Source organism: Glycine max, chromosome 15, assembly GCF_000004515.6.
Source record: "Glycine max cultivar Williams 82 chromosome 15, Glycine_max_v4.0, whole genome shotgun sequence".
NCBI classification, from domain to species: Eukaryota; Viridiplantae; Streptophyta; class Magnoliopsida; order Fabales; family Fabaceae; genus Glycine; species Glycine max.
This window is the reverse complement of record NC_038251.2, coordinates 14,325,140-14,350,764: the sequence shown is the minus strand read 5'-3', so window position 1 is coordinate 14,350,764 and position 25,625 is coordinate 14,325,140. Positions and strand designations below refer to the sequence as shown.

Sequence of the window (25,625 nt, the reverse complement as noted above, 5' to 3'; positions counted from 1 at the left end):
AATATACTCATAATAATTATTACATCGTAAAAAATGTAAAACAATATATTTATTATATATTTTAGTAATAACTGTAATAATACTTTTACTACAACATGTTTAATTATATATATATATATATATATATATATATATATATTTATTGGATATGATATAAATATAGTTTATATATATATATATACAACATGTTTATTCATGGCTTGGCCGTTGGAGCACCATGACATTGAGGGTGCTATAGGCTCAATTTTATGCATTTTTACTTTCCAAATTATAATGGGCTTAAGCACTTTTATCCCCTAGGTTTTGAACACATCTTTTAGGGATTTTTATACAAGGTGAAAATCTCATGAGGTGCAACGACAGAAAGGCTGAGATTGGAAGGATATTCTTTTCAACTTTTTTCTCCCTATGTTGATTATGGGTTTGTTCTTGTGTTTTCTTGGGTTTTCTCCATGACTGGGATTAAGCATTGTTTCTTGGATTGGGTGTAGCCTTTGTTGTTTTTAATGGATATGTGATTTTTATTTCTATATGTAAAGTTTGTTTCCTTGTCTTTTGATTCTTTTCTTATTGAGCTTATTTATGTGAAAGGCTTGATTACCTCTTTGCTTAACCTGCATTTTAGGAAAAGACTAAAAGGTGAACCTAAATGTTGCACACATAAGAAAATAACTTGTCCTTTAAATCATGAATTAAACTATGTTTAATTCTTCAAGGATCAAATGAATCAACAAAAAGTCTATGAATTTTATTGAACATAATTATCACATAAATAAGGTTTAATTTAATTAGATACATCTTTGTTTATTGGAAAGGAACATAGAATATCTTAGGTTAATTCACCTTCAAAATTGGAATGAACCAAAAAGATTCTAGAGCCTTAGATTGTTCAATATGCAAGTTTCACTCTGAACCCAAAGCTACAATGGAGAAGGATGGGATGATGTTGAACCTTAGTGGTGCTTTAAAATATTGAAATAATTTACTTCTTTTTAGCAAGTGCATTGATCAAACAAGTAGTAAAGTCGATTAATAGGTTATTGTTGTTCTCAAAATTGAGGTAATGAATCAATTTATCCAACAATTACTATATATATAGGCTAAGCAAACAAGTTTTTACCAACATATAAGCAAAGAAAATTAAAACTAATGTTATGTCCATGGTCCCTCACTCCTCCACATTCTCATCACGTTTAACCTACCTCATCTTTAGCAACGTAGAAGATGTTGCCACCCTCGTTCCCAACCCCATTGCCCTTCTTCCACCCTTGCAATTGCTAGGACCTCTACCTTGACCTTGAGTCCTCCATGAAAGAACACTCAGGCCAACAAATAAACCTGATTTTGACTATATTTGGATATGAGTTTTCATGTTATATTCATGTATTTTGATAAATTTTATTTGACAAAACTCACTATTGAGTGTAAGTTTGTGAAAGACCGTTGCTTAAGAGGTTTTATGTGAAAAAGAACTAAATATCATAAATTTTTGGAGCTAATAAGAAGATCACGATCATGGTAATTTTGTATGATCACGATAATTTTGTACATGTGCAATAATTTTATACAACTATAGAATTTTGTATGTCCGTGGTTTACCTGCGTCACCTGTCACTTAAAGATTGCAAGGATCACCTACCACATTTGAATCCTAATTGATAGTATTATTTAATTAAAGAAAGATAGAAGGAAAACCTTTACAAAATATTATAAATAAGGAATAAAACCTCTCTTTTTAGAAAGGATTTTATTCTTGAGTTTTGTTCTCATCTTTTACGAATTTGATAGAATCTTGAGGGCTCTTGAGAGCTGAAGAACGTGGACAACACCGCTAGGACGAATTGTGATCATTGTTCCTGCCTATTGGTATGTTTATGTTTACTTTTATAGGATTGCTATTTTTTCTCTAATCATGAGTGGTTAGTCCACCTAGTATGGGGGTTATGATGTAACTGTCCAAATATACTCATCTTTTGTTCTTAATGGAATTCCTCGTTGTTTTATTATAATTAATTATCTTCTTTATTTTAATGTTTATTTGGAACTGGTCATTTTAAATACTCAATCGATTGCATAATAGTGATCATCTGCATATAAATAGTAAATCTAGGTAGAGAATGTTTTGCACCAAATTGCATGATCAAAGTGTTTAGGTTATCTCCGATAGATTAGTTAATCTTTAATTAATCATCCCTAGACTTGATTTTATCCTTTGACTTAAATTGATGATCCATGATCATTGAGGTATTGATTTAAGGCAATTAAAGAACATCTTCTAATCTTGATCATAGACTTGTTGATTTTGGGAATTAGTAATTAATTGAGAAAAAAATTTCATTAGGATTGAGATTGAAAAAAAATTGGTATTAGTGAGTCATAACTCCTAGTCATTCTTATCATCACTCAAAATCACTCTTTGTATTTATTTGTTTGTTTTCTTCTACAAATCAAAACCATAAAAATATTTAAATTCTTTTTTTAATCACCCCAACGGTTAATTTAATAAATTTGACTAATTAGAAATACAATTGATACTTTGAATTTGATATCCAAACTTTGGAGTCTACTGTTATTATTGCGTTAAGATACACTTGTCTTTGTGCCAACATTATATATTTTATACATCACCAACCTCATCTCCTACTATGGCCCCACCATGGTCACCAATACTCTTTAAGTTGCTTACCACCAGGAATCCTTTTTCCCAACAAAGATGATGACGATGCTTGGGATGCTCTTAGTACTCACATCAATCTCGTGTAATAATAACCTAAACATGAACAACAATAAGGATGCAAACACAATTGTGACACCTTCAAGAGTGACAAAATGTTGTGTTTTGTTCCCTCTAGTCTTATTTTCTCACCACTCCACCACAAAATCATGTAGTAGCGTCTCTCCTCCCTCACTAGCCTCTCACTCATGTCACTCCACTTGAACGATATCGAAGGGCACCCAATAGCACAAAGTGATTAAATGAAGTCGAACTTGCGAAGATGATCCACTTGTTGATGTCGGAGAAGAAGAATCTTCACTTGTGAATTTTTAGCATGAGAAGAAGATAGTGATGTCGAAAGCAAAGCCGAGAGTGGGAGTTATCAAATCGATGAAATTCATAAAGGAGTGTACCTGTGGTTAAATTGTGGAAGAAATTCTTGAAAGGAGTGATATGCGAGGCATTGATTTGGAGCATTTTGATGTCCGCATATATTTAGTATTTGATTATTTATTTAATTTTTTTTGGTGCTTTGTTTTTTGACTAATAGTGAGTTTATTTAAACTTTAAAAATAAGTTCTTTTTAAAAAGTTTAGTAGATAGATTTTGCTTATAAAAGAAAACAGACAAATGCTTATTAAAAATAATTTAAACAAACACATCAGAACAATAGAAATATGCTTAATTAATGTATTATAAAAACACTTTTTTTAAAAAAAAATAAAGTTAAACAAAATGACCTTAGAAATTAAGGTATAATTTAAATTACAAAACTAAGTTCTAGCGGTCAAAAGCCACGGCAACGGTTAAAAATTAGATTGTCTATCACACAAGCCAGACAATTAACTATGTCCATAGGGAGGAAATAAACATAGTAATTATTGAAATAAATGAAAATAAATAAATTTAAATTTGTGAAATCAAAACTAAGAGTGAGCCAAATTTAAGGGATAAAAATATATTTAAACTAAAAATTAATAGATAAGATTGTAATTAAATGTATGCATATATATAATAAAAATTTAATGAAGTTTTCAATTTATGGATTTTTTTTTACTTTAGTATTTGCAACATTCGTTTACTTTTTTATTTATTATAAGCAACATTCGTTTGATTTTGAGTCTTGATTGGTGAGAGACAAGATCTCAGACTCTGTTCTTATCCTAGTTACAACAATCAGCAGTCAGCGCAAATAAATATGTGGTTCTCTAAGCTCGTAAAGAATAAAGAATTAATCTTTATAATTTAAATTATTAAAATCGTATTAAGAAACATAATTGAGATGAGTTCATTTGTTGCCAAACCACTCTTTCATCGTCACTGATCATATTTTTTGTCGGAAAGCTTCGTTATCATTTTGACATAATTCTAGTGTTTTTCCACCAAAAAACAAAGCAAAGTGTTTAGTAATTCCAGTGCCAAAGATCACTATATATATAAGCATGCTAATGGACAAGTTAATTATTGAAATTTAAAGGGAAGTAAAGGATTGGAGTTGTTGGGTTGTGCTTAGATAATGTTAAATTTGCCTGCTGCATTTAAAAAGTCGGTGCTTCCTTGTACATCCAAAAGCAATATGTTATGGTTTCATTTGCTGTTTTCCAAATGATAGGTGCTACATGCATATATTATGTGTAAATGATTCAGTTCTCCATCTGTATATGCCTTCTTCCATAATGCACAAGTATTTTTAATCCTAAGATTGTTTTAATATTGTCATCACCCACCATATGATAATGACATTTATACCACCTACGATTATTTATTCACAAGCAAACAAGATAAATATACGAAACGGAAGTTAATTTTTGTAGTATGATTGAATCAAATATTTAATATGATATTGGGTGTGAATTATTAAGCTACTTCTTAATAATAAAATTACTGGGTGTGAATTATTAAAGTACTTCTTAATAATAAAATCATCGGATAAAAATGATATTAGACTTGACTTCTTTAAGTAATTAAAGTCTTGAGTTCAAATTTTGTGATGAAAAATGTGGTTGAAAGAAAAAAACTTTATTAATAAATGACTAGTTATATTTCTTTATAGAGATTAGTTATTCACAAAAATATTTGTTCTCATATTCACCATTCTTAGTAGCAATGACTATATCACATTGGCTCCCCTTGGCTATGAGAAAGTGTAACATGCGATTTGGTGAACAAAAGTGAATCAAAGAACCATCATTGATATGCAATGATATTGTGAAGGTGACATAAATCAAACAATGAAACGAAGTAAGCAGGCTAAGTTACTATGAATTATTAACTTACACATGCAGTGCAGTTTACAACAAAATATATACAGAAATTCAATGAAAGTGAGAAAGTAATGTGTGATGAAACCTTGAAATTCTCAAATAAACCTCCTCAGAACCTGGGTTCCATTTGGTCCACCTAAGCATACTTATAAAGCTTCTCATCAAATAATAATTGTGGGTCCTTCTCAATCAAAACCTCATTTCCATCATACACATCCTTCAAGAACAAACCCTAACACATCTCGGTTCTGCCCAAGTAAGATGCTCGTAGCTACTTCCGCAACATTTGAATACAAAAACACCAAAGGAAGCGTGTTGAGCAAATTAAGCTTCCTACTATCATCCAATTCCAAATCCAAATCCTTCTCATACTTCACCGAAAACCTAAATTTCCTCTTCGCGGAATCCTCGTCAACAACGAACTCTTTCTCTAAGGCACTCACTGTCAAAAGTGGATCCCAGTTAACCATCTCCAGCACCCTCCTCTCGTTGTTTTCAACCACTATTGAAAAAATTAGGGTATTTGGAAACCCCATCGCGGAAATCGTCGAGGATGCCAAATAGGAGAAAAATCCAACGGCAACAAGTGTGCTACTAATTCAAAACTAAACAAAACTCACAAGCATTATATAGATTAGGAATTTGAGATTCAATAACTAACCTTGTGGCTAGTGAGAGAAAATCAGAAGCATCAATCAGTGTTGGTTGGTGTGTGAGAGAGATTACAAAGAGAGTGAGGAAAAGGGAAAAGAAGTGAAACCTTTCAGCATCAGGAGGAGTGAGGTGTCCGTGAATGGGAGAGAAGAGATCGAGAGAGCGCTTCACAGACTTGAAGCTTAGCTTCTTCAGTGACAATGGCTCACGGGCTCCACCTCCATCTCACTTTAAACTTGTCCAGTCTACTACGACAATTTTGATGAAAATGAAGATGAATGATTTTAAGACGGTTTTACCCAAAACCGTCGTTAGGGCGTACACTTATTTATAAAAATGTAAACGATTATTTGTTAACGACGGCTTTGGTAGAATCCTTATTCACGCGTCATAAAAAACTTTTTATTTAGTAGTGAATATGGATATAAATTATTTATCAATTATTATTTTTATATCTTATAAAATATATAATTTATTTATTTATTTTCATTTAGAATTTTATATAATTTTATTACTGAAAATATTATATAATACTAAAAAATAAATTTTTTAATTAAAATTTAATTTAACCATAATTAAATCAATAAGCTGTGAATCAATATTTTTATTGGTTCGATTACTATCCAATTTCCAAAAAATATTGATGTAGACTCTGTGCTTTTTTTCTCTCAAAAGAATCTACAAAATTAAACCATTTTACTCTTGCAAAAACCTGGAAAGCAAATGTTCTTACCAATTTTAACTCTTAACCTTCCATTTAACATGAACATGGGACGAAGAGAAAGATAGGGAGTTGATTATGTGATCAAATTATCATTTTATTTTGCAAAAAAAAAATATTTGCATGAAGAGAAATGAAAATGAGAATACTTAGACTTCGTAATTTATGGCATATAAATATTGACTATAAATTATTATATAAACGTACAAATTAAAAAAAAAAGGAAGAAATTACTATTTTTTTTGTACGTATCTATTAGTAAAATGCAGCACCACTAATAATTATGTCATTTTCACAAGCTAAATCCATCACCAAAGTGAGTGGTGGGTCACTAGTGCACATCTCTGAATGGAGAAGTATCCTAGTTTTGGAGACAGTGGTATTAATATTTTCTGAGGGATGTTGGTTTGGTTGCAAGCCAGAGCTTCAACTTGTCTATTGTAAAAACTAAAAGTGAAGCAGTTAATGATATCAATGGTTCAAATCAATCAATCACCATCCTATATAACAAAGATTTTCACAAAATATTATCTAAAGCACGAAGCCATGCCAAAAGTGCATTATCTTTGAAATCAATTTAATGAGTAAAGTAATTGCGGTGAATAGCTTGTAGACGAAGAAAATAACTAAGAAGTTTGCGAGAGTTGTAGAAAGAAAGTGAACTTCTCTTTTGTCATATATATTATAAAAGAGAAGTTAACTTTTTTTTTCTTGAAACTCTCGTAAACTTTTATTAATTACTTTTTCTCCAGTTTATTTTATTTTTCCATTAATTTGGTGGATATTTTTATAGTAAAATTACATTCATGTAAAAAATAATAATATCTCCATGATATAATATAATTGGCATATGGAAAATATTTATTTAGAGAAATCAATGCTTAAATAGATTTTAGTATATTTAGTTGAAAAATATCTTAAATCATCCAACAAAATTTCACAAAAATAAAAGATTAAATATATTTTTTATCCTAGATAACATTTTAAATTTTATCTTTGATTTCTAATAACTTATTAAAAAAAATTTGGTTCCTAATAATTTTTTTATTCTATTTTTGGTCTATAATTTATTTAAATAGTATTTTGAAAAATGAAATAAAGTGATTTATATAATGATTTTTGAACCAATAACAAAATAAAACATTTATTAATTAGGGATAAAAATTTAAAAAAACATAAGAGAGTAAAAACAAAATCTATTAAAGACAAAAATATATTTAAATCAAAATAAAAAAAATTAGCTGTAGCATATATGAAATTACAAATATAATCTCACAATTGATGGGAGATATCATTGTGAGTTTTAGTATAAAAAATAATTTCTTTTTTTATCTATAATTTATTTTTAAAAAATATTTGTAGAAATAACTATTTATTTTCAAGAAAAAACAAGTGTACCCAAAAAGAATCTCACAATAATGAAAATTCGTATATGACATATACAAAATTACAAATATAGTTCCACAATTGATGTGAGATGTCACCGTTATTTTTATTTTTTATTTTTTTAAAAAAATTGTAGAATTAACAGTTTATCCTCAAGAAAACACAAGCTTAAAATTAAAAAGACTTAAATATATTTTTAGTCCAATATAAGAATCTTCTTATTGTAATCTTTCAAATTAAAAGTTTTTTTTTCAGTCTTTCAAGTTCATAAAATATTTTTGTTGTCTCCCTTCATATATGTTATTAGTGTGTGTCAAATAGGAAATATTGAATCCACAATTTGTGGCAGCTTTTGACCACCATAATCAAAATTTGGCTATTGAAAGATATCACAAATTGTGAATTTAATATTTCTTGTTTGGTACTTCTAGGAAGAAGGACTTAAAAAACATTTCTCAGTTGCATTGTGCTGAGACACAAGTTGTCTAAAGCTAGAATTGAGGTAAATCCCGCCAAGGTGGAGGTGATTGCAAAGTTGCCTATCTATAATTTATTTTAATTACTTGAACATGACTTGTTAAATGCTTGAACAAGATTATTTGTTTAATTAAATAAACAAACTCAATCTTAACATTAAACTCAATTATTTAAATGAGTTAAGTTCAAGCTTGAAAATAATAGCTGGTGAACAACTCACATTGAAATTACATAAGGTATACTTGTCCTTGTGACCATTATTTTTAGCATCACGTAGGCTTTAGTGACCTTTGTAAAATTCACAATGGCACCTTTATCATGGTTTTTTATGATCATGTTTGGGGGTAATGATATTCTTTATGTTGGGACTATAACACTATTATGTAGACTTGTTTTTTGTTGGGATATCAGTTATACAATTGTTTGTTACTCAAACTCGCTCCCACTAATTTAGTTAGTTTCGAAATAGTTTTTGTGTCATCACAAATACAACAATGAACTTTTGATTATTAAACAAATGATGGGTAGAGATTGGTCTTGTTCCTTGCATCATACTCTCTAGGAGGGGAACCAATGCGCGAATGTCTTGGCAAAGATAAAATCTTCTTCCTCCAGCCAATCAGATGGAGATTGCGTATGCCCATCCTCCATGTTTGATCTCTCATTTGCAAGTTGATGCAAGGGGTGTTGTTTGTCTAAGGATGTAATTTCTATTTTTCTTTTTTCCCCCTTTTATCTAATGTAACAAAAAAAATACTTATTGTTTCTTATATTTATGATATCTTTCCTTACTATTGTATATTTTGCAATAAAATTATTTTTACCTTTTCATAAAAGTTGATATCTACTTCTTACCCTTATGAAAATACAAAGTTTTTCTTTAACATTTACTTCTTCAACCTGTGGCTTAATAGCTAAGGTAAGTTTAACCTTCTGTATTTTATTTTTGGTTAAATATCACTTTTGGTCCATTATGTTTTAATGTTTTTTTTCACTTGGTACATTAAATTTTAAAATTTTCATTTTGTTCATTTCTTTTATTTCCAATAAAAACGTTAGTGCTTCGACAATAAAATGGCATGTTAAAATCACATTAAAAACACAATCACATGACATTACCTAGGGAGAGTGAAATACACAAAAAAAAATCATAAATAATTTCTTTAAAATGATTTTCAATTTTATTTCACTCAAAAAATGATTAAACAAGCAATATAATATATTTTCAATAAAAAAATATAGTACAAAAATTACACAAAGTATACTAAAAATAAACACAAAGAAAGGAAACACAATGTAATAAAGGGTATAAAAAACATTCTTCTATAGACTCCTCAAGACCCGTCACTCTCTTAGGACCAACAAAGGGTTTTGTGCATAGTTGGATACTTCATATCCTATCTCCACCCAAGTCAACCCACAATTTGAAATACCCAAGTCAACCCACAATTAGAATTAGATCATATGTAGGCCATGCATTTTAGTGTTGATTTTGTGTAATTTTGTTGTGATGAAGGAATGAGTTTTAATCTAGACAAGATTTCTAATTCATCCACACAAAAGCCTTAATTTTTATTTAATAAAAATGTTGGATTTTGATCTAAAAAAAATTTGCAATTCATACATACTTCACATATAGTATATTTTCTAGAATTCTCCTTTTGTACTTCATGAAAATATACAAAGTTGGTTTCTAAAAATTTATACAATCTTCCTCTACAAAAGTCCTATGGTTTGGTGTCCTACTTTTTTTTAAAAAAATATTTACTTTAAAAACCGTATATAATAACTAGATAAAAAATTAGAACAAAAAAAATCAAAAGGAGAAGAAAATGATCATAAAAATTAGATCCTAAGTCATATAATGTTGACTTTAATACCAAATGTAAAAAAAAAAAGTGAATAAAAATAATTATGATATCATATGAAATTATGATATAATAAATTTCTACTTATTTGGTGACTATTAACCGTGTTGAAAGACAAATCACTTAAAAATGTAGACGATAAGGCCATGTCTTCCTCTACTTGATTGTATTCTTGAGACTCGGTCACCAATAGGGTAAGTCATAGAGTGATCAATTGTAATCATTGTGGCCCATCTACCCTAAGGTCGTTGTCGTCCAATGAGACTTGTGTCTTTTTATCTTCTTATTTTGAACTTTCATTGTCTTCGACTATAGAGCAACCACTAGTGTCATTATCTTGTCCTTTTTTTGTTTTCAACATACACAAATCTTATCTCATGAACCATTTTCTTGACTCTGGGGTGTTGAAGAAGCGTGTCTTTGACTTCTTCATTAGATGAGTCTGTGGCATTTGGATCCACATATGAAATGTGAATAACTTTAGGAAAGGGCTCAGATTTCACAAGCCTAGTGGTGATGGTCTTTTGCTTATATTCCATGGCAGCAAAAAAAGACAAGAAAAGAGGAGAATATGAGGAAAAAAGAACAAAGTCTGAAATGTTATGAATTTATTATAACAAAATCTAAATAAATATAATTGTTATAAAATAAATGTGTATTTAATATATTATTTAATATATGTACACACACAACAAAATATAGTTGTCATTAAGGTATATTAAATTAAAGAGCAATTACAGTTGATACCCCCTAAGTTTTACTCAAATTACATATGCATCATCTTTTTTTTTCACCCTACATAAAACTATCTGTAATTTCATTCTTGTTATAGTTGCACACATACATGCATGCACACACACACACACATATAATAAAATATAATTGCCACTAAAGTATATTAAATTAAAGAGCAATTACAGTTGACATCCTCTAAGTTTTACTCAAATTATACATGCACCCTTTTCTTTTTTTCACCCTACGAAAAACCACCCCTAACTTTTTCGTTCTCATTATAGTTGCACACCTTCTTTGTCAAACGGTGTTACCTCTAGTTGAAATGTATGCCATGAGATTGACACGTGATTTTTTTTAAAAAATATATCCTGAAAAATGCCCCCTTCTTCTATGTTAACTATGTCCTCATTTAACTGAAACCCCTATTGGTGAAGTCAATGAAAGTTAGAGGTGTTTGTTGGTGGACAAGGTACAACAAAATTCCTTTTCTAGGAGCTTATTCTACAACTACACACTATTTTAGGTGTGATGAATCTTTTTGGTTACATTTGTTATGCTATGGTGTTATTGTAAATTTTTTTCGTTATGATGATGTTCAACAATTTTGTTCATGTTTTCTTAAAAGAAAATTGTTTTGATGATCTTTTGTTTAGTATTTGATGCCATGATTTTGAAAATTTGTGAGGCATTTGGTTTAAAGATTTAAATTTGAAAAAAAATCATAATGCATAAATGAAATGTCCCAAGGGTGTCATGGTTAATGTTTATGAAACATATGAGTGTGTGTAATATGTATAAAAGACATGGGGTATACATGTAATAGGTATAAAAGCACAGGTGGTGCATATGTCATATTCTTGTTAAGGAGATTTTGGTAATTGAACATTGAAAGTTAACATTCACTTAACATTGTCACAAAAGGGGTGCCATAGACGTGGTGTATATGTAATTAGATCAAATCACATGGGGTGTCACTGTAATTTACTCTAAATTAAATTAAATATGTAATATTTAAGACTTAAATATGTTTTTGATTCATAATAAATTAGAGAATTTTATCAAGGGTATTAATAAAAAAATTTCATTTTAAACTTCAAATAAATGACTAGAGACATATTCAAAAAATCGGAGATAAAATATAAGAAAAAGAATATAATAAATATTCATTTTTATCTCAAAAAATGTGAGACATGACAAATTAATTTCTTAAATATGAAAATTCAAAGTTAATCTTCGAATATGTAAAAAATATTTCAATGACTAAATTTAAATTTTTCAGTTCTCAAAATCTAATTTATCATTATCTCATACTTTGATGACCAAAATAGATATTTATTCAAAGAATATAAACCATTGATTTTAAATACATCTGATTTAACGGTTGACAAACACTTTTGCTTCCCACGTGCAGGACCTATTTAAATTTAACTTTCGTACCGTCTGCATACACTGCGACTTAAAAAACACAGTTCAGCCCCTAGGGTTCAGTTGGGGTTTAGGGTTCTCTCATCACATCGGTGTTATCACTGTCACGGCGTGAGCTCATCTCATCGTTGAGGTTGCGTTATTTTCTCTCTGTTTTGTATACTTGTGCCTTTTTTCCTTCAATTATTTTGTGTTTTTTAATTCATGTTTTTGCATAACAATTGATACGATTTTTCATCTCAGAACTCGTAAATGATTACACTGTGCCTATTAATTTTCTCAAACTCTTCAATGTGATACAGTATAATAATGGATTCGGACACTGAAGAAACAAAACCCAAGCATCCCAAGAAGGAGAAGAAAAAGAAGAACAAGAAGAAAGAGGTTGAGGTTGTCCAACCTCAATCTGAACAGATTGAGGTTGAGGTCGAGGTTGTCCGTGAGCACCCCAATAAAACACCTCCTGTTGTTGGTTATTTCCCTTCCGGATTTGATCCGGTCAAGAATCATGGCGGCGGTCCCTCCAATTTTCAAGTTTACCGGCACAGGAGCATGCCCAAGAGGCTGGAGCTTGTGGTTCGCCCTCCCCGGTCTTCAGTGGAATTTGTTGGAACCAGTTATGCTGGCGAGGCTGCGGCCAGACACCGTGCCAAGTACGCACTTGGGGTTCTTGACAAGGAAGCCGGGACCCTGAAGGTTGTGCCCATTGCTGGTAATAAGGTAAAAACTGTAAAGAGGAAGAAATATTTCATTTGCCTTGCTGTTTGAATAAGTAAGCGTGTATTGTGCTAATTAGTGGGTGCTGATCAGATATTCAGATTGGAGCCGAAGGTTAAAGGCGTGGGAGCTTTTGAAAATGAGCCTGCAAATTCAACGTTGGAAGAGATGACTCAGCAGCAGAAGTTTGCGGAGACTACTTCTATATGGGGAACAAAGAAGGATATAGAGAAGGTATTTTCTGACTCATATTTAACCCTTTTGCTAGTTGTGCTAACAACAACTACTGATATTAATGTGTGGATGTGTACAGAAATTACAGATTAGTAAATGTAATGACTGGTATAAAACTTCCATTTTTTTAGGAGTGAAGTTAGAAGAACCATTAGTACAGTTCATCTCGTGGAACAATTTCTAGAATTCTAGTCCATTCTTTGTTACTCTTCGTATAAACATTTTAGCAGTTTATTCCACTTTACTTAGCAGAATCCAACCTATTTTAAAATAAACTGGTATCAGACTAGATAAGCATAAATTATTAAATTTCAACTCAAAATTATACAATCTCTTAGCTTTTTAACAAGACTAAGACATGCAGTGTATTTAGATGATAATTATCACTATACTGACATAGGTGCTGATTGTGGTAGGAAAAAACACCAAAACTGAACACGTGCTAGTTTATGCTAAAGGAAATATTAGGGTTGAAAAATACAGGAATCATGTTGATATGAAACTGAGAAAAACAAGAATTTTGTAGAACATGACAGCCAAGTTTTTCAGGTCGAAGGAACTGAACAGAAATTTAAAATCATGGATTATCTTTTGTAGTTCCTACCCCAAGAATGGTATTGAGCATTGATGAGCCTCCAAGTTGTTCACAATTTTACCCTATCCTCTTCCTTGTAATTTAGCTGGTGAATGTATGAGTTGTGCTTTAGCGAGGGATTTAAGATTAAAGCCTTTATCCTGAGTTCCTTTCTTTAGTTGGGTAAATAATAGTCTTGATGCCCTCCTACCTGTGATGGTATTCTGCAGCTGTTTGTGGAGCATGCAGTGTGCTGCTTATCATGGCATATGTTTGTGCTTTTCCTTCAGGTTTTGCTAAGAGGCTAGTTCTTAGCAATCTAGTTCTATGCAAATCCCAATTCATTAGTTTTTTCTTTTGTTATTTTATAGTTCCTACCCAGGCCACTTTTTTGTTAAATAATTTAAGATGCATTTCTATACTTGCTAGTTCCTATATTTAGCCTCACAAGAATGCTTGAATAGAGGTGCTAATATACCTATTTTATATTTTTTTCATTATTGTACATAATTTTAATTAATCCTTTGAGTTATGCCTCGCCTTATAATAAAATTTATTTAGTTATGGTTATATCTCCAAAGCTCAAGTTTAGAGTTAACCTATTCTCTTGATTCCTCAATCATAACTATATCATCCGCAAAAAGCATGTGTCTTCCATTAGGTATCACTCAATAAGTTCAGCTCACTTTATTACAATGGTTTTAAACTAATCTTGGAATCTGTATCATTTTGCAGGCTAAAAAGAAGCTAGCTCTCAGACAAGATGAAGATCCTGATTCTCAAAGGAATCTGGATGTGAAAATGAAAAGTGTTACAGTAAACAAAAAGGCTCTTGAAAGTACAGAATCTCATGTTTCTCGCAATATACCACCGTATGATGCTTCTGCAACTACACCTCAGGAGGCATATATATTGGACAAAATCATCCTTAAGGGAGAATGGGATTATCTTGAAGACATTTATAATAATTTGCAACGGGGAGAAGAAGCAGACTTCAGTGCTTATCCAACTTTTGTTCGCAACAGGATAGAAAGATTGAGGAAAATTAAGGTATTGATACAAATATAGCCTTTTTCCTTAAAAGCAAGAACTTCGGAGTCCTTAGTTATTGGTCATTTGGAATTGTCTGAGTTGGATTTTTTTTTCCTGCTGTACTAGTTATACTCTACGGTTGCCTATATCATGGAAGAATAAGAAATGCTTAAACTTTTGCTCTATCAATAATTGAAGAATTTATTTTCATCAACATTCTAGAATTCTCTCTAGGGGATTTTGTAAGCAATTAGTTAAGTGTAGCGGAGTAAGCTAGTCGTGGTTCAGTTAAAGAAGCTCCTTGCTTCTGTTGAAACCCTTTGTAGCTGTTGTTCAAAGTTAGTTAGTTGTAAACTTGTAATAGCTTCTTTAGAGTTAGTTAGCTGTTGCAATCTTTTTCTCTAATATGATTACCCCAATTTTAATGTGGTAGATAGGGGACCTGAATGTATTTATACTAAGACTAGTTTGGACTTAAGGCGAAGAAATAGGGAGGTAAAATGAATCAAACTTCTTCCATAAATTAAAATCAAGTTATGCACTTCAACTTTTGGAGAAGTAAAGATAAGAAAGCTTCTAAAATAGTAAAGGTACATAAGTTGATTTTAACTTATGAGGGGAGTTTGATTTAATTTACCTCTTTATTTTCTTCTTTTATAAATGCTTGTTGAGAAGTTTGTTATTTCAGGACTAAATCCTTTTTTATTTTTTTTAAATACTTTACAAGTTCTTATTTTTGTTTTATCCAACTAATATATCCATGATCTATTGTTTATGTTTACAGGATGAGTCAGAAAAGAAGCAGCTTTCCTGCATATTCTCATACATCAATCATCTTATAAAGTTCAAAGATCAGCATTCCTTTGATGTTTTGTCGGCAAAGGGCCATAAAATCCCCAACATTCTGCGTCATAAGTTTTCAAATATGTTTGCTGTTTCTGAATCAAAAAGGCTGCCCCCTGAAAAGATTAGTCTTCTCATTTGTTATGTGTTGGTGCTTACGCTTTTCTCTGATGAGTTCCGAACTGACTACACAGATATTGCAAAGGATCTGAGCATGAACATACTGCCCGTGAGACAACTCTATGAGCATTTGGGTTGCAAAATTTCCCGCCAGAAAAACATATTTTATGCCACACTTCCTGTCCCTCTTAAATTTCCTGAGTTGAGGCAGAGGAAGCGGAAAAGGTAGATAGATCACTATGTGAGTCCTTCTTTGGGGTCATCGACTGTTCTAAATCTTGTCTTCCAGTCTCGTTGGTGCAGTGATATCAAAAATTACTATCCAACACTTCCTATAGGTTGTTTGTTATTATTTTCTATCTGCATACATTTGAACATTGTTTGCTGTTTTAGTATTTTAAGAAGCGATTTTGAAATTAGCACACTCAATTTATTTTGATAGAAGATTTCCTTATTGCTGTTGAACGAACTGTTTAGAAGACTCTTTGGTGAAAAAAGAGTGTAGATTTATATAACACACAAAAAGCTGTTTGGATCCTTAATGCAGCTACGAATATCAGAAACATGCTTTTTTTACTAGCAAAAATGAAGTCTCAAAGATGTTATAGCCTCAACAATTAGACGGTAACCATCCAACAAGCTAAACCTGAATTCGTGCTTCCCACAATACAATCTCAAAGAGCATGGTTAGAAAATTGTGTATCTTCCTTTTTCCTTTTGTATAAATTGTAAAACTGTATGCCAATAACCAACTCCTCTTACCTTAGATTCCCAGAGTTTACAAATTTGTGAGTTTAGATGCTCAATTCTGTTTCCTAAACATTGAAAACCATAATCTTCTTGTGTGGCAGCACTTGGTATAAAATGCAGATTCATTTTCAGTCTTTAGTTTTTAGTTTTCAGCACTTAGGAAGCACTCGATGAAATCTTGTGTGGCAGCATATGAATTTTAATTTTAACTAATATTAGTATTATCAAAGTACTAGCCAATAATGGATATCTTAGTTTCCTCTACACCTCTTAATACTGGGCATGGGAGAAACACCGTTCCTGGTCACACAAGTGTCTTTTACTGAGAAAGCACCGCCACGATATTCCATCTAGCTGGCTACTATCATTTCTTTGATCTTACAGAAGAGAAATGCTAAGAAGACACTCTAATATGTTCTTAGCACTCTTCTGTACTGTGCTCACAATGAATTTTATGGTAGGATAAATTTGGAATTTCAGTTTATTGACGCAACAAGAGTGAGTGTATACACCTATTCTCACGCCTATATTGGCTTTTAATTTGGGTTTGAAACCGAAACCTTCTAAACCTGTAAGACCATGAATCATAGACCAAGTGTGATTATTCCACTTTCAATTTGGGTAGTTAGGTTGATTATAAAGGTGATCCTTCTACTTCATCTTCTTCCTCTTCTACATGGACTTGTGGCATTTCCTCTTCTCCTTCATCTTCTTCCTCTTTCAGTCTTTCCTTTTCTTTTGCCCCAACATTCAGCTTCTTTTTCCCTAATGATTAAGATATCCCTGTTAGAATAAAATCATTAGTCAATTTAACACTCAATGATGAGAATTAAAATCATTAATTTTTTTTAAAAAATAGGTATGACTCCAACCTAATACAAAAATCTTATAGATATGAAAATCAAATTTCAAAATATTTACGGAGATTAAAAACTTATTTGACATAACATTTTCCCTTTTTTAAATTTTAGGCGTGTACTATCTTTCTCATTTGCTTAACAGGAAAGTAATTGGCTTCACATAATTATCGTTTGTGTAGAACAAAATATTTTACAACTTTTTGCAACTCAAATTTCACGCTTCATATAGTAATAGTATAGAAGTTGTTAGGCTCCATGTTATAATCGGGGTTGTTAATTTTGATATGGATATTTTTGGTGCGACACATTTGATTGTGATTTTGTTCGGTACTCGACACATTTAGTAGTGGAGAATGACGCCAAATGATGGAACCTAATAAGCAATAAATTCGTTAATGTTTTGTTTTTACTTTTCTCTAATTCTTTCGATAGAATAATGAAATTCAAAATGAAGAAAGGTCATATTTGTATTAGGGAGTACATTATTTGATTGATAAATAACACCGTCAGCTCAGAAGAATTCAGCTAATTCTATAGCTCATTTAATGGTGACCGAAACCATGTCTCAAATATTCAAGAAAATGGTAGCAAAAGAGTATATAGGGCAGGATTAGATAGTGGTATTATCTACCATGTACTGACACGAAAAAGCTCTAGTGCCTTTTTCACATATGACAATACCATTGTCCTCATTCATAACAAATGAATTAGTGCATGTCACATTCAACAACTTCATCAAGGATAAGTTGCCCTATCACACATGGGCAGAGACTAGAAAGTGAGGGAAATGTCAACAAACGTATCAATCAACAAAAGTGATTGCGCATTGCAGTTTTGCATTTATATTTATTAACAATAGTATTTAGAATTTTAATTATCCAAAATGGTTTTCTTTACTAGACAGGTTTTGTAAAGACTAATGTTGAAATGAGAAAGATTCTTTTTGGACATTACAGGAATAATTGTCACCGACACAGTATTGAAGATCAATCTGATGATCATCCATTAAATTTGTTCCCATAGAAAAAGAAAAATATGATTTTTGGTTACAAATGGATTAACTGATTAGTACTTTCGGTTAAATATGGTTGAACGTTGAGGTTGATGCTATATAAATTAAAGCACGTTAGATTAGATATCAACAATTTTTTTGTGACATGGTCCACACTAATACCTGCGAGAAATATCTGATTCTTTTTTTTTATACGAAACAATTTTATTTTGAAGGTTGCTACTCTTTTCTATTACTAATTAGACATCAATTAAAAAATAAAGCATTATTTAAGGAAGTATAATTTACCTAAGATTTGCAATCAATAACTATAGGCATCATAAGAGACTGAAATTCATATTCAAGACAGATATTTAAATATGAAAAAATATTGATACTAAACACTTCGTGATAGGGATCAGCATGTAATTAAATAAATATGTAATTAAATCTTATGAATATATACTATAAGGACTTAGATCTTATTTAAACTATAAATATGTAATTAAATTTTGACATATTTCCCTGTCCTCGCATAAAACTAATAGCCCTGAAAGAAAATACGCATGCAGAACTTGTCAATAGAACTAGTATTTGCTCAAGTTGTTTTTAGTAAATTGACTTGACACAACTTGTCCACATATTACGACAACTATACTATGAGGTTGTTTGGATACAAGCTATAAGTTACGGGAAAAAACTATATTTTCAGTAAGAAAGCTCTCAAAGTGCTTGTATCCAAACAGATCCTATATGTAGTCTGAATCAGCATCTCTTCGGAAATGTTGCAAATCTGGATGAGCGTCGTATCCTGGCCTCCTAGGATTCCTGCAAAACTAGAGTTAGAAAAGGAGTATATATATTTCTTGTTACCTACTTAGAAATATCTTGATACTTAGACATGAAAAATGGAATCCGTTTCAAGCATTCAGAAGAAAACCTCAAATCAGGCTTTAAACCATAAATTTTTTACCAGCTAAACATTTGCCCTAAAGCCACAGCCAACAGTTTAAAGTAGTGTTTCCGAGAGAACAATACATAAAAGATGTACAAGGGTTAAACATGTAAATGACGTCATTAGTGCAATATACTTGTATGGAACACATGATGTCCTTGAACCATACCTTGCAAATTTGTTGGGTTCAAAACCAGGAACACCAGGAGGTCCATAGGGATCAAATCGTGCACCGGGAGGAACACCCCTATTTACATAGATTTAAACACACAGATAAGCTTAAAAATTAGCCACAGGTATAAGATACAGGGTAGTAAAAGGCAAATGGCACTCTTAACTTCTTTAGGCACTAGGGGCACTTAAACCCGAGGCGAGAGGCACCAAACCCCACTGAAATACACTCTAATAATAAAGAAACAGAAGAAAAAATTCATCCTACCCCATCCACATTTTTGTCTCCATTCTTTTCAACACTACTCATTTTTTCCACTAGTACAGTGAAAGTAAAAGTACTATGGAATTTTTATAAACTTAATTTTTTTTGGTCTAAATTATAAAATTTAGTCAAATTAACTTTTAAATAAAAAAGATGTTTGAAGCACATGCCAGTTGTGACATGAAACCAAATAATATAAAAGATAGAATAAAAAATAAGGCTCTTTAAAATGTTTTGGGTGACATGGCATTTTTAAATCAATGCAGGTTGTGACATAAATGAAAAAACATCCACCAAGTAAACAGAAAACAACTCCACAGAAAATAAAACAGACCAATTCACCTACATGGTGCATGAAACTGAAAATAGAAAACAAATTGAAGAGCAAAGCAAGAAAAGGTGCTTGGATATCAGGGGAGAAACTTAAACAGCAGAAGCTTGTTGGTGGCAAAAATATACTAATAAAATCAATAAATAAAAGTTTTAAATGGTCATAGAAAGTGCCAAATGTAAATAGTTGAATGGGAAAAAAAGAGGTAACTGTTTGCTTTGATGGTGGTTGAATTTGGTTAGGCAGTTGGTGACGTTTCTCACATTTATTGCATAACTTCATTAGTTGTATCATACATGAAAGCTGACGCTTTTCATGGGCTGGGATCTATTAAGCACATTTTAGTCAGGCTCTCTCACAGAAAACTAATAGTCAAGGTACAAGTGATGTGATGTACACCTCATTGAAGATACATTGCCTCAGAGCAAGAACTTGGAACCTTCCCTTCCCCCGCCTTAGCACCTAAGGCATGCTTTGTAGGTTGCACTGCCTTTAACTACACTGATCACTCGGAAATAATAAAAAGGAGATGTAAACAACTTACGGCAATCCTCCAGGAAAAGCAGGATCTCCACCAATACCACCAAACCAACGGGGGTCATTAGGCCCTGCTTCCAAGTGTTGAACTTAAGCATCAACAATTCTGGTTATGCAAAAATAATACACAATTTCATATAACTAGATTGGAATATTTTAAACTTACCTACGAGCATGCTTCCACCAATGCCATGACCACCCCTGAAATCAAGGGAAAGTTTCAAAGAATAAAACATATAAGAATTAGAGAAAAAGGGGGGGGGGGGGGGATTAACAATTCTGTTAAGAGATTAAAAAAGTAATGCAGGTAAGAATACCTTGAAGGAAACACTCCAGCAGCAGGCCCTGGAACAAGATCACTACCAGAGCCAATGGGAACTGAAGGGAAAATAATTCTGTACAAAAGCAAAACAAAATATTAAGAAAACAATTAGTACAAAAGAAGTAGAACTTATATGCAGGGAAAATTAAAAAGAATGATCATAAAGACATCATGACATACAGGCAACTGATGGTTCCATTAAAGCTAATAAGTATAGCAGTTAGAAGGAAAAACAGCAAAAAAGTAAGCTCAGAGATTAAGCAACAGTAAAGTATTCCCTTCTATGAGGTGGGAAAAAATAATGGAATTCACCATTTTCCATAGATCACATTAGCCACAAAATGTATGTTCATTACTCAATTCACAATGAAGAAATTCATCATTGAACACAAAAGATTATGCCAAAAAATGTATGTTCATTACTCAATTCACAATGAAGAAATTCATCATTGAACACAAAAGATTATGATATCATAGTCAATAAGTTTTTTAAGAGAATATTTAGCACAATAAGCATCTAAGCATGTCTAGACATAGAAATTCAACTGTGTGTGGTGGAGAGAGGGTCATGTGTAATTTCCTATTTTGGGTCATAGCTTGGGGCTAAAGGAAATTTTTTCTACAGGCCTGGGAGCATTGCTCTTTCAATTCAGTCTATTGATCTAATTTTTAGTTCAGTAATGCAATCTACTCTTCTATATAGGACTAGAAGAATCCTATTAAATTGGGGCATTTATGGAATGTTTTGGGGACAATGTTCATAGTTTATGCAAACTACAATAACATCTCAACAATTAGACACCATAGATGCTAGTATGATTGCTGTAGAATCTGTTTTTACAGACCAAGATGAATCAATCCCAAGATCTCAGACCATTAAAAAGGTCCATTTCAAATCTCAGCCCATGTGCAGTGGCCAATAAACTACAGTTGCCACCCACTGCTTGCATGCACATGATCTTGGTTTCCCAACCTAACCACAGTTATCACATTCATGAAATAACTCATAATTGTCAGAGTTTGAGTCAGGTACCCAAAACATACCAATGCGTAAGAAAACTCAATCCTGATTAGACTCGGGTGAACTCGGCTAGGTTTGGACAAAATCATGTAAACTCACAAGTTCTCAGTATGTTGCTATTGATAGGAACCTGGATTCAACTACAAGTTTATTCTTGTAGGTCTTTAATGACTTGGGCGGGAATGGCTTGTATGAAGAAATAAGGGGGTAGTTAATTAGAGGAGAGAAAAAAACAAATCAATGAATTTGTCTAAATAGAGATCCAAACATCCTTAGTTGTTGCTTTTTGGTGGCGGCGGGAATCATGTGTAGTTCCTATTTTAGCTTATGTTGGAGCTAAAGGGAATTCTTCTTTGGGTGGGAACATGGCTATTTCATTTAAGCCTATTGATCTAATTTTGTTCTGTAATACAATCTCCTTTCTCAGAGTCAGATACGAACCACAAGACCATCAGGAACATATCAGGGTATCCTTCAACTTGATAGAACATCATAATTGAAGACACACATAAAGTCACATACGTAAACTGTCTCTTCCACCAACACCAACCCTCCTACAACCTTGCAATAAGCACATAACACAGACTGCTTTCATAATTTTTAAGCATGGACCATCAACTACATGACACTGTGATATTTAGACTTGTGAACATTAATGCTTAAAGTAGCCAACAGTAAGAGTGTGTAAAATCACAGAATAGATAATCAATCCATTGAACAGTGTCAAAAATCAATGAAATGGTGAAAGCAACATAGCAATATGAAACCCTTACTGAGTTGGAGGATCAGCAGGTTCACCAAATCCAGCAACAGGGTCAGGTATCTCTTGTCTAGTTCTGTCACTTGTTTCCGAGCTGTATAGAAGACAAGTTTTCAAAGAGGATCCCCAGTTCATAAAACATTATAGCATAAAACCTTCATATAAGGGCAATGCCACAGTTGTCCGATATAACAACCCAAAATTAAAACAAATGGAAGGGAAACATTTTCTCACATGAAATTCTTACAATATGAAAAACAGGAAGCTGCACACAAATCCTCCAAAATCTTTAATCACACTAAAACTAGTTCATCTATCAATACTCATATAAGGACTAGTTGTCTACAAAACAGAATCGCGTGAGATTTAATTTTCATCCACTATGAGTTATACACTACCATCATTAATCATGCATTTTGATATAATAGCATGGTGGTGTCAAAAACTTTAAGCTGATCATTTTTATCCATTATCAATGTAAAAGCTTAAACTCCTGGCCCAATTCATAAAACTTGAAGCATTCACTGTCAAAGAGTTATATAAGATTTGCATTCCCGATTAACATTAAAAAAAGGGCACAAACACAAAGTTCCCAAAACCCAAATTCACCTTCTACTTGATGAGCTGGCTTTAGCAGAACCATCTAATTTGGACAAAATATCCCCATCTATTCTCTTCACAAGCTTATCCAAATTCTTGAACTGCTGAGAATAATTGCTGCCTCCATCCTCTTCAGCATAATCCCCAACACTGCATATCAAACACCACATTCAAACCCCATTTCAAAGTGAGCACACAATTCAACACAACGAAAAACCCAATCTGCAAGACTCTAAAATTTTGTGCATATCACTTACTAAAAAAAGCATCCAAACCCCAAATAAATAAATAAAACACAATTCAACCCAACAAAGAAAACTAGTTTCCAAAATCCAAAACTTGAAATAAAAAAAAAAAAGAGTAAAAATTTCAACTTAAAAAAAAAACCAATATTCCCAATGTCCAAATAAGTACAATTCAAGCACGATAAAGAAAACCCACTCAAAAACCCTAACTTCTCAACCAGATGGAAACAATTAAATTTTCAACCAAAACAAAAAAAAAGGGAAAAGAATCAATTACTCAATCTCAAGGCTCAAAGGCTCCGACGACCCTTGAGTCAAAGCATGAACGAGCAATTTGTCGTTCATCACGAGGCACTTGACAAGCACTTTCTCCGAACCCTTTTCTGGATTCGCGTAAACGAACGCGTACTCGTCGTTCAGCTCGTTCCAGTGATCAACGGACACCTCGTCTGCACACAAAACGCAGTGCACCAACAAACATCGAAAAAATCAGCAATTAAAAAATTGATTAATTGAAAGAAAAAAAAAAAGTAGAGAGGGGAGGAAGGGTTTTCTTATTACCATTGGATGGGTCAGAAAACGCATCGTCGGAGAGGGCCTGGGGACCCGTAGCTGTAAGGACATAACCAGAGGCGAGGAAGGAGGAGTGAACGGCAAAGGCGATTTTGTCGTTTTGGTTTCGGAAGGTTGGCCTCGCGGCCCTGATCAATGCCAGCACCAACTTTTGACTCGCCATCGTCGGGTTAGGATTTTGGATAATTCTCGGTCATGAAGACACTTAGTATCAGTAAAATTGCAGTCTAGCAATTTTATATAGGTTAAATACCACTTCTTTCCGTTAGTAAAACGTTAATACATGGTTGACTTTAAATTTTAAAATTGTAAATTATTTTTTTAGAATGCATTCAATTATTTATTGTCATTTTCTTATGCAAATTTCATAATCACTATACTAAACAACGGAATTATTGTTTACTAAGATTTACATCCTTCGCAACACTATCACCATCGTCAACAAATAAATCAGACATGCAACCTCCTTCTATCAAAACTGAAATAACAATAATCACATTAGAAGAAAAGTTGAATAATATATTAATAAAAGATAATAACTTTTAAAACGTTTATCATTAATTCAAACAAATATTATATATATATATATAGAGTCATCTACTAAAAAAAAAGGAGTTTTGATAAAGTCAAGTTTAATCGTATAGTAGCTATGTAAATAAAAAGTTTTAAAACAGTTTTTCAAGCAAACACTTGGTATAAAAATAATGACAAAAAACACTAAGAGAATGTTTAGTAAAATAGTTAAGAAAAGACGTACAAACATTTATACTGGTTCACTCAAATAAAACTTCGTCCAACTTTCTTTTACAACAATAAAGGGTTACACTAATGAAAACTTGATTACAAAACAAATATTATGTCCCGTTACTTCTGGTTATACAAGTATTCTTCTAGTCACTTTTGACACTATTTTAGACTCTCCCTAAATTTAAGAAAACCTAAGTATTGTTTAATAGTATTTTGAATAAATACAAGTATTTAATAACACTCAATGAGTGGATAAACAATAAATATCAAGTTCAAGATAACTTTGCTTAGAAAGGATAAACAATGAAAGCTTAAATGAATCATTCACTGATTTCTACAGAGTTTTGCTTCAGAGTTATTCTCATTTTCTTGTTATAATTTCGTCGTTTTTTTCCTGTAGATTCTTCCTTTTATAGACTTTAGTGAATGATTTGTTACGGGATTAGTGTTAAGTCCTTGAAATAACCATTGTCTCACACTAGGAGATAAGGTTACGTAACATACTCTGATTCGAGATGAAAAGAACAAAAGTATAGAAGCCACATGTGTTCCTTGTACTCAACGAAAGCGACCCTTGAGGAATATTCTGTGTAGATATTCTATTCTCTTCTCTTCTGTCACTTTCTTAAATTCAAATGTTAACCATTCAAATGAAGAGAGACAAACTGGTATTTCATAAGAGAGAATATGTGTACTTCCCTTTTTGATTGATATAACTTTTTTTAACTTTG

The 25,625-nt window shown here is 32.0% G+C and overlaps 2 protein-coding genes across 2 annotated transcripts; one reads left to right on the top strand and one right to left on the bottom strand.

Moving 5' to 3' along the window:
• The first annotated feature begins 12,257 nt into the window (after positions 1–12,257).
• Positions 12,258–16,182, top strand: LOC100812427 (DNA-directed RNA polymerase I subunit rpa49). The gene is made up of 5 exons (XM_003546380.5): positions 12,258–12,379; positions 12,549–12,966; positions 13,057–13,197; positions 14,507–14,821; positions 15,588–16,182. The coding sequence occupies exons 2-5, from the start codon at positions 12,556–12,558 to the stop codon at positions 15,993–15,995; spliced, it is 1,275 nt and encodes a 424-aa protein (XP_003546428.1). The 5' UTR covers positions 12,258–12,379; positions 12,549–12,555; the 3' UTR covers positions 15,996–16,182.
• A 2,648-nt stretch (positions 16,183–18,830) lies between these two features.
• On the bottom strand, positions 18,831–24,392 carry LOC100811536 (probable proteasome inhibitor). Its single transcript, XM_003546378.5, has 9 exons — positions 24,136–24,392; positions 23,852–24,023; positions 23,339–23,479; positions 22,743–22,823; positions 20,944–21,021; positions 20,793–20,827; positions 20,634–20,697; positions 19,492–19,569; positions 18,831–19,195 (listed from the first exon to the last, which is right to left on the bottom strand). Exons 1-9 carry the CDS (start codon positions 24,308–24,310, stop codon positions 19,117–19,119), a joined length of 903 nt encoding a protein of 300 aa, XP_003546426.1. The 5' UTR covers positions 24,311–24,392; the 3' UTR covers positions 18,831–19,116.
• Positions 24,393–25,625: the final 1,233 nt, after the last annotated feature.

Coding starts and splice junctions, on each gene's coding strand:
- LOC100812427 (XM_003546380.5), top strand. CDS start 12,556: ATGGATTCGGACACTGAAGAAACAAAACCCAAGCATCCCAAGAAGGAG. Junction 13,198..14,506: donor CAAAGAAGGATATAGAGAAG/GTATTTTCTGAC, acceptor ATCATTTTGCAG/GCTAAAAAGAAGCTAGCTCT. Junction 14,822..15,587: donor AAAGATTGAGGAAAATTAAG/GTATTGATACAA, acceptor TTATGTTTACAG/GATGAGTCAGAAAAGAAGCA.
- LOC100811536 (XM_003546378.5), bottom strand. CDS start 24,310: ATGGCGAGTCAAAAGTTGGTGCTGGCATTGATCAGGGCCGCGAGGCCA. Junction 21,022..22,742: donor CCTGCTGATCCTCCAACTCA/GTAAGGGTTTCA, acceptor GCTTTTGTACAG/AATTATTTTCCCTTCAGTTC. Junction 20,828..20,943: donor GCTGGAGTGTTTCCTTCAAG/GTATTCTTACCT, acceptor CCTTGATTTCAG/GGGTGGTCATGGCATTGGTG.